At 37.2% G+C, this 12,106-nt stretch overlaps 1 protein-coding gene across 2 annotated transcripts in view; it reads left to right on the top strand.

Annotated features, from left to right (window-relative positions):
- ALDH1A1 (aldehyde dehydrogenase 1 family member A1) overlaps window positions 1-12,106 on the top strand; it is a 184,347-nt gene that overhangs the window by 129,497 nt on the left and 42,744 nt on the right. For both annotated transcript variants that reach the window (XM_054501940.1, XM_054501941.1), the window contains exon 2: window positions 2,736-2,815. In XM_054501940.1, the coding sequence (XP_054357915.1) occupies window positions 2,750-2,815 (66 nt within the window). In that variant the 5' untranslated portion in view covers window positions 2,736-2,749. The remainder of the gene's footprint in view (window positions 1-2,735; window positions 2,816-12,106) is intronic.

The raw sequence follows: 12,106 nt of genomic DNA, 5'->3' as shown, positions 1-12,106 counted from the left end.
TTTAATTTTAAGTACTGGGTGGCAGATTAGGTTCCTTTTATCTTTTCAGAAACTGAGGATTGGACGGAGTTCTGGAGATGTTTGTTGTAAATGGTTGAAGTCATAATCTATATGTTTCTTGGTATAATGAAAGCTTTCACAAATGGCTGGAGAAGTCAAATTCAAGAGATGAATAAACTATCCTCTTACGTTTCTTGCTTCTCTCTCCATGTGCACGTGTGTGTGTGTGTGTGTGTGTGTGTGTGTGTGTGTGTGTTTGTGTGTGTGTGATTTGCTTTGTTCATAAGGAGGAAAAAGAAGATGAAACATCCTTTGTTGATTACCCTCAAGTTAAAGGGACAGCTCCTCCTCTGCTGCATAGTCCTGGCATACCATAAAAATGTACAATCCTGAGTTCAGTCCTAAAATGTGCAACCTTGGTCCCTAGGTTCTCACAAAAGCCATTATTTCCTCTGTAAGGGATAGAAGTAGTCTGATGAAATCTTTTCCTCATATGCAGCAATTCCCAGAAATATGCTATTCTACAAAATAAGCTCTCAGGGCAGGATGATGCTTACCTCAAAAATATAGGTCTCAGGCCCTGTGGTTTCTAGGCAGAAAAGATCTGCTTAAGTGAGGTTAGGGCTAAAGAATTATGGATGCATAAATGATACTTAGTAAATATTTGCTGAAATTAAATGGGCAGGTGTGGTAACCTGTCTCCAAAGCAACTCCTTTTGCCTACATTCAGGAATGCCTGGCATAAAGGGACTGTTCTTACATAATTATCCAATAAAATACAATTGAGAATGATCATATAAGAAGTGAGATGACAAGCCAAGTATGTTTTGAAGCCTTGAGCTTTCATCGCCTGGACATCAAATAAACCAGTATTTGAATCCACAAACAACTGTGACTCTGGGAGAAGAAAGCAGCAAAACACAGCTGTTTGGGCATGGCCAGAGCGCCACTCTCAAGTTATGTAACAGCTGTTGTGTAATTGTGCATTTAACTCAAAACACATTTTTGAGAGAGAAAACAATTAGACTTTCCAAAAAGAAAGAAATAGAAAGAGAAATGTTGAAAGAACACAGAAGTTTCTATCTGGTCTTCAAACATGAGACACGGGGGAGTCAAAGGCATTGGGAATGATACTGCCTTAGAATCTAGGGAGTTGGCCCGTGCACCAAATCCGGCCTGCCTTCCGTCTTTTTCAATAAAGTTCTATAGGAAAACAACTACACCCATTAATTTACCTATCATCTACAGTTTCTCTAAGGCAGAGTCAAGTAAAGTATATCAGAAACCATCCAGCCCAGAGGCTGAAAATATTTACCGAAAATTTTTGCAAACCCTTGTCTTAGATGAATAAAAAGTTATGTTTAAATGCCTGTAAGGGTGACTATTCACTGAGAAAACCAAAGCAGTTGATGCTTGAACCCATGTAGGAGTTCTCTTGAGGAGAATAGGGCAGAAATAATAAACAGAAATAAGAGCCCAGGTTTGGGAGTCAGACTGGCCTGAAATGAAATTCTGGTCCTGCACTAATAGATCTGTGACCATAAGTAAGCTACTTACCCTCTGTATGTCTCTAAAATGGGGATATGAAATGAGGGTAGAAAGGGAAACAAGTGCTGCACCTGATTTGGGCAAACAATTCAGAAATTTTTAGTTTCCCTGTGTAAGTCCCGTATTCAGGGGGATTGGCAAGTTTCACTAGAAAAAAAATTGGTTGATTCTTCATAATCAGAGCATCCCAAGTATTTTATCTTGTTCCTATTGTAACGTTTGCTAGAGCTACAATACAATAAAGTATTGTACTTAAAATGGGAGTAACACTGTTTAAAAAATTGTCCTTCAGCTGAACATTAATTTAAGAACTTGAATTGTTTGGAAGCCCTGCTTAAATTTAGTCTTTGTACCCTGCCTATATTGATAAATACAGACAACTTCCAAAACCAGGATTACTTTCATTTTAAATGAGTTTTAATAGATGATATTGCCATATTTCTAATTATGGTGATTGTGTGTGACAGTGTGTTCTGAATTCCCTAAAAGTCCTGCTGGCTTTTCTGTTCACATATAGAAAATAAAGATAATTTAGGGCTTCTGAGATCACAGTAGGTCTGCTTACCCAGCACTGAAAAAACACATGACTGATATGATATTTTAAAACTAACTTAGGGTAGGGTGTAGATAAAGGGCCTTTCTTCCCCAAACAGCACCCTGATTTTCTGGGAGATGGACTGATTTCCTGAAAGCCTTGTCCTGAAGACACCTGGCCAGGGTTCTCTCCTCACCAGCTTCTACTGAGAACAAGTGCCCTTTTAGACTCTTTTCAATCCTCAAATTCTCTGATTCCAAGTCTGTCAGAGAACAGAAAGTTACATAGTAGCATTAAAAAGCATGAGAAGTCAAAAAAATAATAACTGGCCTTAGTGGCCAGAGCAGCTGCTGCATACACTTATCACAGGTTTCGGCTTTGTAAATTAATTCATCTGCAAATAGTGCACTGTCTCCAGGTGCAACTTCGATGCTGGAGCACTGGTTTCTTAAGGATTTAAGTTTAAAGTCAAAGGCTTCCTGCCCTAGGTGTTACAAATAAGTAGTGTCGTTCTCTTTTTTTGCTCTGAGTTTGTTCATCCAATCGTATCCGAGTATGCAAATAAACTTTAGCCCGTGCAGATAAAAAAGGAACAAATAAAGCCAAGTGCTCTATCAGAACCAAATTGCTGAGCCAGTCACCTGTGTTCCAGGAGCCGAATCAGAAATGTCATCCTCAGGCACGCCAGACTTACCTGTCCTACTCACCGATTTGAAGATTCAATATACTAAGGTGAGTAAAACTTCCATTTTCTGCTTTGACTTGGGTTTGCAAAAACTGCATTTATGTAAAGCATTAAAGGTCAATTTAAGTAAACTTGTGTAAAGAGCCCTTTGCAAATATAAAAATAAAAGGCATGCAAAATGCAGGTCTCAGTTTGGTGTCCTGATCAAATATGATCTAAATCATATCAGACAATCTTTCATAAATTTATTTCTTAAAATATTTCCAAGCGAAAGGAATTCTCTTCTGTGTGAAAGGATTCTTATACCAGGATTCAGAGGACTTTACTAAGCACTTCTATTAACTTCACTATAGCCGGCATGTATGATAAGAGAGCAAAATACTCACTAGAGAAGCTTACTGGAAAGAACCAGACGAGTAGGAACAATAGAAAGCAAACAAGGAAAAAGAGAGCATACTGAAATAACATAACTTTCCAATATGTTTAATAAAATGAGTGTTAAAATAGGGGGACTTAAGTCTGATAATTGGATTCGAAAAACTTCAGATGGACTTGCATTATTTTGCATGTTTTGGTGGGGAGAAGAAAAGCATTATTTCTTCAGCCAAGTTTGTTGCCATTAGAGCAGATGTGTAATTGTTAACTGATAAATATTTAGAGAAACAAGAGCAGGAGCTAGATCCAGACTTTAAAATCCGCAGCTGGGGGGAACTAGGAAATGGATCCTGCTTGAGTCGTTCTGAGAGTAACTCTGAACTTTGCCTGTTTCACACTGCTTTCCTGTCAGATCCTAGAACTCCAAAACAAAAAAATGAATAAAACACAATCTAACCAAAATTACTTAAAGTTATCTTTATGGTGTGATGCAGATAGTATGGTGAGAAATTAACTCTTGCAACTCAAGGGAGAGCCATTTTGCTGTCTGAATTAGCCAACAGAAAAACAAAGGGCATTATAATTTAATGATAAAATAAAAGTCCCCACTGTTATATATTTATTTCCTTACTTGTAACCATGGATGGCTTTGAAATCCCAAGGTCTGTTGCATTTTCATTTTCATAAAGCACAACAAATGAGGAAGTTGCTCAGCTGATTGGCTCTTTTCCTCAGGAAAGTAGCAGCAGAGATCAGATTGTGCCTTTAACATGGTTGACCAGCAGCTATGAAGTGTATTTTAAGGTATTGTTATCACGAGGTTTTATTAAAGAGGAAAGATTTTTTCCATTTAATTTTACTACAAATGGTAGCATGAAAAATGCAGTAAATCCATACCCTCAATTTACATTTGGCAAAGGTATGCCCAAAAGATTGCAAGAGTCCAGTCTCCCTCATTTTCTTATTCCAAGTGTGTCATTCACAAGAAATTTCAATTGAAAGTAGGTACATTTAAAAATACATTTCATGAAGCTCAAAATTGTTGACAATGCTTAGATTATTGTATTACTATTATTAATGGGAATTTTTTTTTTTAATGATACTACCTAGGAAGATATTTTGGTAGTCTGGATGCCCCTGTCTCCCCACTCCTTTGGCTTTGCAGAAGTTTGCAAAGTCTTCCTTGTGTGTGTATTTCAAGGAAGCTCTAATGTAAATAACCTTCCTGCTGAATTAAGCTTCACTTAGTAGTCATTAATTAAGCAAGTAAGAAGCAGTACTAGACAAATGAGATGGTCCTAAAACTCTAACATACAAGCACAGACCTAATGATCCCTTAACACAGAGAGATGATTTTGAGATTGAAACCTATTCACTTCGAAGTCACTGCGCAACAACTCCCCTCTAGGGCAAATGACTGACCTAAGTGTCCAAAAGAAGGCAAGACTCAAAGAGCAGGCGTTTTGCTCTGTGTTTAAGAACTTTTCTGGGTAAAAATACTCCAAACAAGTCAGTGAATTTTGATTTCTCATGCATCTTCTACATAAATCTGTTCTGCTCAGATACCATTTGATTGTTTAATTTATTGGTTACAGCATTTTCACACTTGGGAGGACACCAGTTATGTATGTAATTAAATCTAAATGGGTGAGCTTTTTCAAATGCCTTTGCATTTTTTTTTTTTTTTTTTACTATGTCCCAGTGAAGAATTGGATTGAATTTGCACTTGCAAGAGGAGTTAAAAAAAAAAATGCTGGTTATTAACTATAATAAGTTCCCTGGTTACAAACCAAGTAAGCAAGGAGTTCATAGTGTCTGAGGAATTATCTTCTATTACCAGCCCCTAAAGTCTTGTGTTATTTTTCTGTTACTATTCTAATGTCCTTTTTTTTTACTATTATATCTAGAAGTATATTGGTTGTTAGGACAATTTGGAGAGAACAGACAGTGTTGAGTAACAAAAAAAAATATTACAGCTACGATAGAAAAGCTACATACTCTCAAGCTTGGGACTGCTTTTCACCCAAACAAAAGAATTTATTGATGCATATCTTTTTATGACTTATTTTCTAGTACAGTCTGATTATTTCTTTGTTGGGGTAGATTAAAGAGAGATCAGAGTTTAAGAAATGCTTTCTAAAATTATACAAAAGCTTTTGGAATTTAAAACCTCAAAAACATCGTTATAAATTCACTAATATGAACTCGTATCCCATCCTTATCCTCATTACTCCTCTTTCCAACTCTAAATGAACCCCACATTTTCCATTTTATTGAGCCTTTAAATGAAGAGATTCTTTGAAAGTTATGTGATCATTGGGCAAGCTACATTACTTCTCTCTGCCTCGGTTTTCTTGTGTTTAAAATGGGGATGATAAAGGCACCTATTTTCTAAGGTGGATGAAAGTATTAAATGAACTTAATGCATACAAAGCCCTTGAAATAATGCCTGGCACATGGGAAATGATTTAACGTTAGTGATCCTAGTCCTATTTTTCTGAATCCTTTCCAGTTTTTCCAGAATTTTCTCTTTTACCCAACCTTTCCTAGACCTGTTTCCCACAAGTATTCCTCATGTCTTCTCCTAGCTTTTCTGTCACTCTTTTTTGTACAGTCATGTCCCATCTGACAAAGATTGCATCAGAGTGAAGTTCCAAGGGCCTTCCAAGATTTCAGGGATCAAAAATTTTCTCTTACAGGATTTGGTAACTTTGTTTGCCATTCTCCCTTCACAATACTGTTGTTTTACCTTTTCTTTTTTCTTTTTTTTTTATAAAAAGGAAATAGGAAATTCAAGAAGACAAGCATTCTCAGACAGAATTCAAACCCCAAAATGTTTAACTTAATTAGTAAGCTTCAATTATTAAACCATAGTTTGTTCATGCTACAAAAGATCTTCAGCTAATGACATTTTACTCATATATACATACACACACACACACACACACAATAAATGTAGGTAAAATTTATTGTGCTTACTCTGCCATGACTGTTTAAGTTCTTGACAATAATTTTATTTAATCCTCATAATAACCCTATGCGGAGGTTACTATTCCTGTTTCACAGTTCAGGGAACTGAGGAACAGAGCGGCTATGTAACTTACTAAAGTTACACAGCAAGTAAGTGACAAAGCTACACTGCCAATGCTGGCAGTTTGAGCTAACACACTAGCAAGAGACTTGTCTAAGGTCAATTCCACTACTCTGGGACACTGACTTGCCAGAATCCTCTTGTATCCTTCTTCATCCTGACTTTTATTTGCCCATTGCTGGTTACCATGGTCTTTCCAGCTGCTGCTCAGCTGTTCCCAGGCCAATAGGAGAAAGTTTGCAGCCAACTTAGAAAAAGAGAACAATAGGGAAATTGGAAGGAAATAGGTTTTCTGCTTTGACTGAAAATATGACGTTTTGGCTAGGAGAGGCTATGAGGCAGAGGACTTTGACATGGATGTGAAATGTCTGTGTGAAATACATTTCTTCAACTCCTATGGAATCAATTTTGGTTAGAGTAGGAGATTGCTTTCCTAGATTTCTGGTTTGTTTAACCCTTCTGGGTTAAAGAGATATTTTCAATGGAGAAGAGTTATGAATCATTGAACAGTACGTCCCAGGCATGATTTGAAGTGCTTTTTTTCCCCCATGATTATCTCTTTAAATTCTTACAACAAACAAATTCAGCTACATGAACTTCCAAATACCTCCTTTGTCCCCTTTGCTTGTTTCTCCCTTTTGCTTTTCATTTCTCCCATATTTCCCTTCCTCTTATTTAACAAGGCCTTGAACGAGTACCCTATGCTAGTTCTCATGATATAAGATGGCTAGTATGATTCACGTCTCATGGAGCCTCTATTCCCGGAAGGTGTGTGGAATAGTGTGGGGCAGAAAATAAGAGAATGCTTTAATCAGAAATTATGATAAATGTTTAAAGCAAAATAACTGAAAGCTGAGAGAATATGAGGAGAAGAGCTTTTGATGAGGATTTTTAGGAAGGGATCCTTTAAGGAAGGTGCTTTAAAGGTAAGCCTGAGGGATGTAGAGAATAAGGTGGCCAAGAGTGGGGAAGAACAAAGATCCAGAGGTCTTACCACATGCAAAGACCCCGAGGACAAGAGCATGTTATGCTCAAAGAACTATCCAAAGGCTAATCTGGCTGGAGTAAAGTGAATAAGGGAGAGAATGGATGAGATGAAACTGAAATACAGGCTGGGGCCAGATTGGCTGGCGGATTTTGAGGAAAATCACTGAGAGGTGCTTAAAACAGGAAAAGGACTTATGTTCAAGGCAAAGCTGATTGTGCTGTGAAGCTGCTTTCACTTGGGAAATGTTTTTAACTTCCTTCTAACTTAAGCAATATTTTGTTTGCTTTGGGCTTGGAAGCAGGTGACAAAATAGCTGACTGGCTGCAAGGTGCAGTGACTGAACAAGCTAAACCTGGCTTCAATTTCCAGCTATTCTATGTATTTAATTATATGACCTTGGCCAAGCTTCTCATCCCCTGGAGCTTCAGTTCTTCTGTCTGTGAATTGGGAATGAGAATGACTACCTTGGAAAGTGGCTGTGAGAATTAAGTGAGGTAATTTGTGGAATGTGGCTGGCACTAATTAACTACTTAGTCCTTTCTCTCCTTGATTCTGTTTCCCAAGATGACTCCTAGAATTATACGATCATTCTGTTCTCAATGTAAGTTATATTTATATTGCCTATCACAGTTCGAAACTGATTTCATATATTTCTCTCATTTGAGGCTCATCATTAACCACTGGGAGGAGCTAGAAAATATGTTAGCAGAGTCCCATTTCAAAGCTGAGGAGCCTGAGCTCAGAGATCATGACTGACTTAAGGTCACATAGCTCTTAAAATGCAAAAGTAGAATAAACTGGATTCTAAATCTTTTTATCTTGGATCTGATGCTTTCCCACATGATATCCTTTTTTCCTTAAATATCAAAACCAGTAATACTAGAATCTCAGTCAAGAAAACCTGATCAAGAAAAAAATCTGAAGTAAATAACACATATCCTAAGAGAAGAGGGTATTATCCCTCTTTCCCAATTAGCTCTAACAACTGTTTTCACACCTATTACTGCATTTTTATCATTCATTCCTTACTCTGGTTGAAAGAATAAATCTAGGCTGAAGTCTGAGATTCTGTGTTCTTAACAGTCTTTCAGCTTTTGCTGATGCTACCAAAATGTCTGTTGACCAGCAAGCAAGGGTCTAAAAGTTGTAGGTGAGTGAGCCTTATAACTTCAATGCAGCAACCACCTTCCAGTTACTTCACGATAGAGCTTCCAGTTTCTCCCAGAAACTCGCACTGAGCCACATCAGAAACTTTCCTTTCAGAAAGTGCCAGAGCTAAGCAGAAACACGATCATGGCCACAAACCAGTGACAGAACCAATCATTGATTTTAATAGCGGGAGATAATCATTTACTGATATTTAGAATGCAATACCTTAGCTCATCTATGAGGACTGCTGTCTTGGCAACTTGTTTTGTTTTCTGGCACCTGCCTGACTGTAAGAAAATGGAATTAACAATTCTAAAGTAAAGAACACATGTCCTAAGAGAGGGTATTGTCCCCATTTCATAAGGGCTCTCAGTACAACTCTTTATATAACTTTGTAACTGGGACTTTAACCTATTGAATTTGTCACTACATACTTGCCAGAATGAGGGAAACACTCTTAGAGAATATGAAAAATAACTGATTTGAAGATCAACCCAAAGTAAAGGTAATGACTCTGAAATGGCATGGATAATCTATAGGATGATATGTTGCAAATCAGCATAAAATAAATCTCATAGAAATACAGACATCAAACGGAGATATCTGCAAATAGCAATTATCTGGCTTGGGATGGTGGTGGGGGTAGTGCACTTTGGTTTGATTTATCATGATGCTATTATAACTATAGCCAGGGGATACATTATATGTTTACCAAGTGTAAGTGACAACATAGAACCATGTTCAAAAGAATTTGAGCAAGAATTGCTTCACAAACACTTACTTAAAATCTAATAAATCAGAGAAGTAAATTTGTGTAATACTGGTTTTCCTGACGCTGACATGTTTTGGGTGTATAGATGTATATAGCAAAAGTATCCACAAACTTAGAAGCATTGCTTGAGAAGGATGTGAAGTGTTGCTAATATTGGGTTTTCTGATATTATCTCTACCTGATTCATTGTAATGTTGGACTTACTAATGGAAATTTTTTCACTGGGGAATTTGCACAAATCTCACATCTCTAAAAACTTTGCCTGAACCGTTCCCTCCCTCAACCCAGGTCCCATTTCCACTGACTATTTCCACTGCTCTATCGATACTTTTTTAGATGTCAAAGGAATACAAATAACTACTGAATTATGCTTTATATTTGGTATTCTTTTAGAAGGAAGAGGGCTTACATGCAAGCAATTCTATTACTGGGTCTTGATACTGCTAAAAATGGGCAGAACTTTCTATTGCTTCTACATCTTAACTCTGATACAGAAAATATATGATGTACAGAAGTTGCTGACAAGTTTTGTTATCATCTCTTGGACACAGTGATGGAGTGGCTCAAAACAAATGCCGTGGCATCTTTTCTCTTGCCCTGACACAATTGAAAATGCTGACAGGGTTTTGCAAACAACAAGAAAAAAGAGTATATATACTCATGTTACTAAAGTCAGACTATAATCTAAAGCAAATGAAAGGAAAATTTTATTTCTCCTATTTTTTGTTTTGGTCATTCTCTCATTTTGTTTTCATTGATTTGATGGCAGTTAAAAATTTTCCTCCCCTTTGTTATTTCCTCCTTAATTTCCTTTTACATTTTCTAACTTTGAGCCTCAACGTTTTGCTTTCCTGCCTCGGGGTTAGGGTGCAAAGCAGTTGCCAGAGATCCAGCTTTGATTCTTTTACATGTTTAACACCCCACCTGACTTTTGTTCAGTCTCACCTCCTCGTTATTCGTCCCTGATCTCATACTCCCTGACTCCCAGCGGCCTTTAGTACTTTGGTAGGTTTCTAAGCTGAGAAAAGGTTGACACATTTACAGCACACACCAGTCTCCACAGGTTCACACCACCACCCATCAGCCTATGCTGTGACTCAGCTCTCAAGTTTGAAAATTCACATGGATGACATTAAATGGGGACTCTCATCACCCTCCCTCTCGTTTGGAAAATCTTAAAAGAAATTCTTTATGCATTGAAAATGTGATCTCTTAAAATCTCTCTCCCACCAAGAAAGTATTGGCTTCCTTTACAGAGTCTAGAGCTGCTGGCCCAGTCGCTGCCCTGCCGAGATAATATTAATTTAAGGCACTCTGAGTATCTTTTGCAAGGAGTCAGGGGCTCCCCACTTTCGCCCATAGGCTCCAAAATCTCATATCAGCAGATAAGGCAAATAGGGCTTTATTTTGCCCACTAGTCAAAACTAGCTTTATCCAAGCCAGAAATATTTTGAGGAAATTATGCTTATTTATTTAGAACTATAGCTTTATACACAATACATTAAGACATAATAACTTTTACTCTGGAAAGGCAATTTTTTTCACAGTTATGACTAATTCTTGGACACCAGTTGAATCCAGGAAATGGCTACTTGTTTATCAAAGGTAAAATGATGCATTTCTTAAAATGTGGCATATCTAAAATCTGAAGTGTAAAAATCCATTTCTAAGTTGCCTCATCATTTCTATTGATTGCTTCCCCATATAGAAAGTACTTGAAGTCCAAGAGCATGCATAGGCATTTATAATTTCCAATCAATATTGCAAACCGAAGGTTGATGTCTACTTTACATATATGTTATTCAAAAGTCACCTAAGTCCAAAATTCATAATTAGAATTGAGTTAATATATAATGGTTACATAGAACCCAAGAATATTTTACTTTTATAGTATCATCTCTTTTCCTCTAAGCTGGCTAAAGGCAAAAAACAAATGGAAAATAAGATTGTCACTATTATAGAACATTCAACAAGCCTAATGTAAATTTTATAATTACTATAACAAACATTCATTAGCCTGGACTTCTCCGTATAACCATTAAATATAACTATAGGAGCAGTGATTATACAAAAACATTTGGTCACACAGTTAGCTGGAAGGCAAATGCCGAATGTAAAGCTCCTATAATTAAAACAGAAAAAAAAAGGTATTTGAGGTAGGCCCTATGAATAAATTATCTGTAGCTAAGGGGAAGAAAAAGACTGAGCAATACCTGGCCTTCTAACAATCTAGGTCGTCACATTACCTATGCCAAATTCTCTTTTCATGCTGAAACGCCTCTGTTTGTGGGAGAATGGCATAATTCATAATTTGTAGACTGCACTGTTACATCACTCCCCTTCAAAACCTTGTGACCTTATGATACGATTATGAAATTAGTCTCAAGGCTAATTTCTTGGACTCTGGTTGGTCTACTTCAAATCCATTTGGGGTACTTTAAAATCAGTATTCCTAAACATCCATTTGATCTGGTCTCTCTCCCTTTTTATATCCAGAATAGAGCCTAAACTTCTTTCTCTGGGGATCAGGATCTGCCACAAATTGACTTTATTTTCAATGTCAGGCCTTATCTGTGACTTATGTCCACTGCAACTCCATTCTGTTGGGAGCTGCTCTGTTTACTGTGTTACAAACTTCCAAAGATTTGTCCCTCCCTTTACTCTTTTTTTTTTTCCTTCTTTCCACCAATCCAGTTCCATCCTTCAAAGAAGCATTCTTTCAGCCTATGCCCCTCTACACCATTTACTGACAACACCACTTCTTTGGCCATTTTGCTCCACAGTCTTTAATTCTGTACCGACTGCTCTTGATATGAATACATTCTCCTCTTAGATTATAAGCCCCTGAGAGCAGAGGCCATGGCTAACTCATCTCTCATTTTTCCACAATAACTGCCAGACTATATCTCAAGTATTTACTCATTATTGGACAAACACTTTTCTGATAAAGCAAAAGTTACTAA

Source organism: Pongo pygmaeus, chromosome 13 (assembly GCF_028885625.2).
Source record: "Pongo pygmaeus isolate AG05252 chromosome 13, NHGRI_mPonPyg2-v2.0_pri, whole genome shotgun sequence".
NCBI classification, from domain to species: Eukaryota; Metazoa; Chordata; class Mammalia; order Primates; family Hominidae; genus Pongo; species Pongo pygmaeus.
The sequence above is the reverse complement of the archived record's forward strand: the minus strand, read 5'-3'. Positions and strand labels throughout refer to the sequence as shown.